The following is a 7,285-nucleotide window of genomic DNA, read 5'->3' as shown; positions in this document are numbered from 1 at the left end:
ATGTATAATTCTTATATCAAGGACCTACTTTTTATATAGTTAAACACATTGATGTAACTCAGCTTCTAAGAATTTTAACTATGCATAATATAAGACGAGACACTAACATAAATTACAAATTACGTGAATACTGTCCTTTTTTCACTTATGTTGGTATCATGTGGTACAAAGACACAGTTATCATATCCTTGCAATTGATCAAAATATTTATTATCCTAATGAATCAATAATAAATATGGGGGTACTTATTTTGAAAACTTTGAAAAAGAATAATTTGGAAAAAGTTGAAATTAATTTTATGTCCAAGTCAATTGCTTTAAATGGCAGATGAAAGACTTAAAAATATTTTATCATTATCATCCATGTACTTATCAATAAAAATGTAATTGAAATAGACCATTGCAAATGATAAAAAACTGTTATCTCTTTCTTCATTTACAGTGTCACTCCTGTTTAAAATCATGAACATCTGGAACACCACCTCAGATTTCATTCTTCTAGGACTCTTTAACCACACAAAAGCCCATCTGTTTCTCTTTGTGATGGTTCTGACAATTGCCTTCACCTCCCTCATGGGCAATGCACTCATGGTTTTCCTGATTCAACAGGATACTCGTCTCCACACGCCCATGTACTTCCTACTGAGCCAACTCTCCCTCATGGACATGATGCTGGTCTTTACCATTGTGCCCCAAATGGCAGCTAACTACTTGACTAGCAAGAAGTCTATCTCCCCTGCTGGCTGTGGGTTACAGATCTTCTTCCTCCTCACTTTGGGTGGGGGTGAGTGCTTCCTCTTAGCAGCCATGTCCTATGACCGCTATGTGGCTGTTTGCCACCCACTGAGATACCCCATTCTCATGAGCTGGAAATTATGCCTGAGAATGACTATGGGGTCTTGGTTCCTGGGGGCAGCTGATGGGCTCATGCAGGCTGCTGCTACCCTGAGCTTCCCATTTTGCGATGCACATGAAATCAATCATTTCTTCTGTGAGGCCCCTACTCTGGTGCGTTTGGCTTGTGCCGACACATTTGTTTTTGAGTATGTGATGTACAGCTGCTGTGTATTAATGCTCCTGGTCCCATTTTCTCTTATACTGATTTCCTATAGTTTCATCTTAGCTGCAGTTCTCCAGATGAATTCTAGAGAAGCTCGCAAGAAGACATTTGCCACCTGTTCTTCCCACCTCTCTGTGGTGGGACTCTTTTATGGAGCTGCCATTTTTAACTATATGCAACCCAAATCTTACAGGTCAGCTAATAGTGATAAAGTGGTGTCAGCCTTCTATACGATATTCACTCCTTTGTTGAACCCCCTCATCTACAGTATGAGGAACACTGAAGTCAAGGGAGTCCTGAGAAAGTGTATGGGTCAGTGTGCTGCCTTATGTCATGACTAAGACCACATTGATTTGCTCCTGATTTAAAGGCTGTATAAAGTGACTCTGTGGGATTTCCTAGAGAAAAGTTATATATCTGTTATATCTGTTACTATTTTATAATGAAATGAAGACAAAGCTTCATAGTTTGGATATTTTCTTAGGTTGTCATTATCACATCCAAATGGATTGTTAAAATTTTGTTGATACAGATCATTAAAATGTTTTTACAGCACACCATACAATAAGTATTTGTTCAAAGAATGAACTAAGTAGTCAAACAATATTCAATGTCAGTTGTAGTTTCTTTTTAATTGTGGTATATCTTAAAACACCAGAATACTCAAAACACATTGCTCAACCAATTTCAATAATGTGGAGTTGTAACTTACCCACTAACTAAATGGGCATTTTTTATATCATGTGTCTTTTTCTCAACTTAATATGTTCTTAAAGATGCTGCCAGGATTTTATATTTGTCATCAGTTTGCATTTTTTTGTTCCTAAATAATATTCCCATCTCTGAATCTAACAGTTTTTGTTTACTTACTACTTTGAGGATGAACATGTGGGATATTTTCAGTCTGGAACTATTATTACAAAAATAGGTTTAAATTCCTTCTTGTGATCACATGTTTTAATTTCATTTGTTGGATGCATGACTAATTTTTAGTAAACAGTTCAATATGTTTGTTCAATATTATATGCCTATCAGCAAGTCACAGGAGTACCACTTGCTCCGATTGGCAGCAATTGTGGGTAACACCAACCTTTTTCACTTTAGCAGCACTAGTGTGGGTATACTAACTCATTTTATTTATATTTTGCATTTCCATGATGATTAGGGTTTCCAAGGACTTTTTCATTACCTCATTGTCTGTGTGGATGTTTTCCTTTGTGAAAGATGACTTTTCATTTTTAGTGGGAAAAACAAATATGTAGATTCTTCAAATGCAAAAACAACTGGTGATTTTGTAGGAAACAGTATATGACATTCATAGGATTATTTGGAACTTTTTTTAAAAATAAAGTTTAATTTGGATAACTTTTTAATACATTTTTCAGACATTTCTGCTTTTATTCAATTATCAAATGTTACTTATTTCATTAAAATTCAGATTTATGCAATTCTTCTCATCTTCAATGTCCATTGAGCTAGAATTATAAGTTTGTTTGCTTTAATTATGCATCATCACGTATTTCAATTCCAGTGGTGGTATCATGCCTTGAAAATCTCATATATTTTCCTATAGTATGCAATTTTTTTGTTTTTATTCTCATTTTTTTTTTCTTTCAAAGTTTTCTGATCTAATGCTATCAAGGACTTCTATAATATTAATTAATTAATAATTTTCTATTTTTTTATTTTTTAAATTTTTATTTATTGATTTTTTTCAGCATAACAGTATTAATTGTTTTTGCACAACACCTAGTTCTCCATGCAATACATGCCTTCCCTATTGCTCACCACCTGGTTCTCCCATCCTCCCACCCCCCCCCCCCGAACATTCAAAACCCTCAGGTTCTTTTTCAGGGTCCAAGACTCTCATGGTTCACCTCCCCTTCCAATTTCCCTCAACTCCCTTCTCCTCTCCATCTCCCCATGTCCTCCATTTTCTTTTATGCTGCGCAAATAAGTGAAACCATATGATACTTGACTCCCTCTGCTTGACTTATTTCACTCAGCATAATCTCTTCCAGTCCCGTCCATATTGCTACAAAAGTTAGGTATTCATCCTTTCTGAAGGAGGCATTATCCTCCATCATGTATATGGACCACATTTTCCTTATCCATTCATCCACTGAAGGGTATCTTGGTTCTTTCCACAGTTTGGCAACCATGGCCATTGTTGCTATAAACATTGGGGTAGAGATAGTCCTTCTTTTCACTACAACTGTATCTGTGGGGCCAATACCCAGTAGTGCAATTGCAGGGTCCTGATGAAGCTCTATTTTTAATTACTTGAACAATATCCACACTGTTCTCCAAAGTGGCTGCACCAACTTGCATTCTCACCAACAGTGTAAGAGGGTTCCCCTTTCTCCACAACCTTTCCAACACATGTTGTTCCCTGTCTTGCTAATTTCGGCCATTCTAAATGGTGTAAGGTGGTATCCCAATGTGGTTTTAATTTGAATCTCCCTGATGGCTAGTGATGAGGAACATTTTTTCATGTTTCGGATAGCCATTTGTATGTCTTCATTGGAAAAATGTCTGTTCATATCTTCTGCCCATTTTTGGATATGATTATCTGTTTTGTGTGTGTTGAGTTTGAGGAGTTCATTATAGATCCTGGATATCAACCCTTTGTCTGTACTGTCATTTGCAAATATCTTCTCCCATTCCATTGGTTGCCTTTTTGTTATGTTGACTGTTTCCTTTGCTGTGCAGAAGCTTTTGATCTTGATGAAGTCCCAAAAGTTCATTTTTGCTTTTGTTTCCTTCGCCTTTGGAGACATATCTTGAAAGAAGTTGCTTTGGCTGATATCGAAGAGGTTACTGCCTATGATCTCCTCTAGGATTCTGATGGATTCCTGTCTCACATTGAGGTCTTTTATCCATTTCGAGTTTATCTTTGTGTACAGTGTAAGAGAATGGTTGAGTTTCATTCTTCTACATATAGCTGTCCACTTTTCCCAGCAACATTTATTGAAGAGACTGTCTTTTATCCACTGTATATTTTTTCCTGTTTTGTCGAAGATCATTTGACCATAGTATTGAGGGTCATTATCTGGGCTCTCTACTCTGTTCCACTGGTCTATGTGTCTGTTTTATGCCAGTACCATGCTGTCTTGGTGATCACAGATTTGTAGTAAAGCTTGAAATCAGGTAACGTGATGCCACTAGTTTTGTTTTTGTTTTTCAACATTTCTTTAGCAATTCGAGGTCTCTTCTGATTCCATACACATTTTAGGATTATTTGCCCCACCTGTTTGAAAAATTCCCGTGGAAATTTGATCAGAATCCATTAAAAGTAGAGATTGCTCTAGGAGTATAGACATTTTAACAATGTTTATTGTTCCAATCAAAGAGCATGTAATGGTCTTCCATCTTTTCATGTCTTCTTCAATGTTTTCATGAGTGTTCTGTAGTTCCTCGAGTATAGATCCTTTACCTCTTTGGATAGGTTTATTCCCAGGTATCTTATGGTTCTTGGTGCTATAGTAAATGGAATCGATTCTCTAATTTCCCTTCCTGTATTTTCATTGTTAATGTATAAGAAAGCCACTGATTTCTTTGTATCCTGCCAATTTGTATCCTGCCACATTACTGAATTGCTGTATGAGTTCTAGTATTTTAGGGGTGGAGTCTTTGGGGTTTTCCATATAAAGATTCATGTCATCAGAGAAGAGAGAGATTTTGACTTCTTCCTTGCCAATTTGGATACCTTTTATTTCTCTTTGTTGTCTGATTGCCATTGCTAGGACTTCTAATACTATGTTGAACAAGAGTGGTGAGAGTGGGCATCCTTGTCGTGTTCCTGATCTCAAAGGGAAGACTGCAAGCTTTTACCCATTGAGGATGATATTTTCTGTGGGTCTTTCATAGATAGATTTTATGAAGTTCAGGAATGTTCCCTCTATCCCTATATTTTGAAGCGTTGTATTCAGGAATGGATGTTGGAATTTGTCAAATGCTTTTTCTGCATCAATTGAGAAGGCCATGTGGTTCTTCTCTCTTCTCTTATTGATGTGTTCTATCACACTGATTGATTTGCGAATGTTGAACCAACCTTGCAACCCAGGGATGAATCCCACCTGCTCATGGTGGATAATCTTTTTAATGTGCTGCTGGATCCTGTTTGCTAGGATCTTGTTGAGAAACTTAGCATCCATATTCCTCAGTGATATTGGTCTGAAATTCTCCTTTTTGGTAGGGTCTTTGCCTGGTTTGGGGATCAGGGTAATGCTGGAAAGCTTCCAGAAGTTTTCCTTCTACTTCAATTTTTGAAACAGCTTCAGGAGAATTGGTGTTATTTCTTCTTTGAAAGATTGATAGAATTCCCCAGGGAATCCGTCAGGTCCTGGGCTCTTGTTTTTTGGGAGGTTTTTGATCACAGCTTCAATCTCATTACTAGACATCAGTCTATTCAGGTTGTCAATTCCTTCCTGGTTCAGTTTTGGGAGTTTTTAGTTTTCCAGGAATGCATCCATTTCATCTAGGTTGCTTAGCTTATTGGCATATAACTGTTGGTAATAATTTCTGATGATTTTTTCTACTTCCTTGGCGTTAGTTGTGATCTCTCCCTTTTCATTCATAATTTTATTAATTTCGGCTTTCTCTCGTTTCTTTTGGATTAGTGTGGCCAATGGTTTATCGATCTTATTGATTCTTTCAAAAAACCAGCTTCTAGTTTCTTTGATACGTTCTACTCTATCTTCTACTGTATCTCATTGATCTCTGCTCTAATATTGATTATTTCCCTTCTTATGTGTGGAGTAGGTTTGATTTGTTTTTGATTCTCCAGTTCTTTAAGGTTTAGAGACAGCTGGTATATTCTGGATTTTTCAATTTTTTTGAGGGAGGCTATGGCTATGTATTTCCCCCTTAGTATTGCCTTTGCTGTATCCCATAGGTTTTGAACAAAAGTGTCTCATTCTCATTGGTTTCCATGAATTGTTTAAGTTCTTCTTTGATCTCCCGATTGATCCAAGCATTCTTAAGCAAGGTGGTCTTTAGTTTCCAGGTGTTTGAGTTCCTTCCAAACTTTTCCTTGTGATTGAGCTCCAATTTCAAAGCATTGTGATCTGAGAATATGCAGGGAATAATGTCAGTCTTTTGGTATCGGTTGAGTCCTGCTTTGTGACCCATTATGTGGTCTATTCTGGAGAAGGTTCCATTTGCACTTGAGAAGAATGAGTGTTTTGTTGTTTTAGGGTGGAATGTTGTATATATATCTATGAGGTCCATCTGGTTCAATGTGCCATTCAATTATCTTATTTCTTTATTGATTTTTTCTTTGATGATCTGTCTATTACTGAGAGATGAATGTTAAGATTTCCTACTATTATTGCATTCATATCAATATGACTCTTTATCTTGATTAATAGTTTTCTTATGTAAATAGGTGCTCCCATATTGGGGACATAGATACTTACAATTGTTAGATCATGTTGGTTGATAGTCTCTTTAGGAATGATGTAGTATCCTTCTGTATCTTTGACTACAGTCTTTAGTTTAAAATCTAATTTATCTGATATGAGAATCACTACCCCAGCCTTCTTTTGAGGCCCATTGGCTTGAGAGATGCTTCTCCGTCCCTTCACTTTCAGTCTGGGTGTATCCTTAGGTTCAAAATGGGTCTCTTGTAAACAACATATGGATGGGTCCTGTCGTTTTATCCAGTCTGCAACCCTGTGTTGTTTTATGGGCACATTTAGGCCCTTCGAATTGAGAGTGATTATTGAGAGATAGGTTTTTATTGACTTCGTGTTACCTTTTAAGTCTTTCTGTGTGTAGATTGTTTCTATATTTCTGTTCAATGATATTCTTAGGATTTTTTCCTTTTATAGGATCCCCCTTAATATTTCCTGCCATTTTGGCTTGGTGGTTGCATAGTCTTTTAAGCCTTGCCGGTCTTGGAAACTCTTTATCTCTCCATCCATTTTGAATGTCAGTCTTGCTGGAAAGAGTATTCTTGGCTGCATGTTCTTCTCATTTAGTGCCCTCAAAAGTCCTTCCTGGCTTGCCAGGTCTCTGTGGACAAGACTGACGTTATTCTAATGGGCTTTCCTCTGTATGTAAGGAACTTCTTTTTCCTAGTTGCTTTCAAGAGGGTCTACCTAGAATTATAATTCTTCATTCTAACTATCAGGTGTTGCGAGGACTTTCGAGAATCTGAAATCTTGGGGGGGAACCATTCTGCCTCTAGTACATGAACACTGTTTCCATTAGTGAGATTGGG

General features: G+C 37.0%; 1 protein-coding gene across 1 annotated transcript; it reads left to right on the top strand.

The window, feature by feature from the left end:
* The first annotated feature begins 419 nt into the window (after positions 1–419).
* Positions 420–1,400, top strand: LOC123935984 (olfactory receptor 2T33-like). Its single transcript, XM_045996806.1, has one exon. The coding sequence runs from the start codon at positions 462–464 to the stop codon at positions 1,398–1,400; it is 939 nt and encodes a 312-aa protein (XP_045852762.1). The 5' UTR covers positions 420–461.
* Positions 1,401–7,285: the final 5,885 nt, after the last annotated feature.

Source organism: Meles meles, unplaced genomic scaffold, assembly GCF_922984935.1.
Source record: "Meles meles unplaced genomic scaffold, mMelMel3.1 paternal haplotype, whole genome shotgun sequence".
Lineage (NCBI taxonomy): Eukaryota > Metazoa > Chordata > Mammalia > Carnivora > Mustelidae > Meles > Meles meles.
Note: the sequence above shows the minus strand (reverse complement) of the source record. Positions and strands in the feature narration are given on the sequence as shown.

What these genes read in the sequence shown, in the direction of transcription:
- LOC123935984 (XM_045996806.1), top strand. Translation starts at nt 462, where the DNA reads ATGAACATCTGGAACACCACCTCAGATTTCATTCTTCTAGGACTCTTT.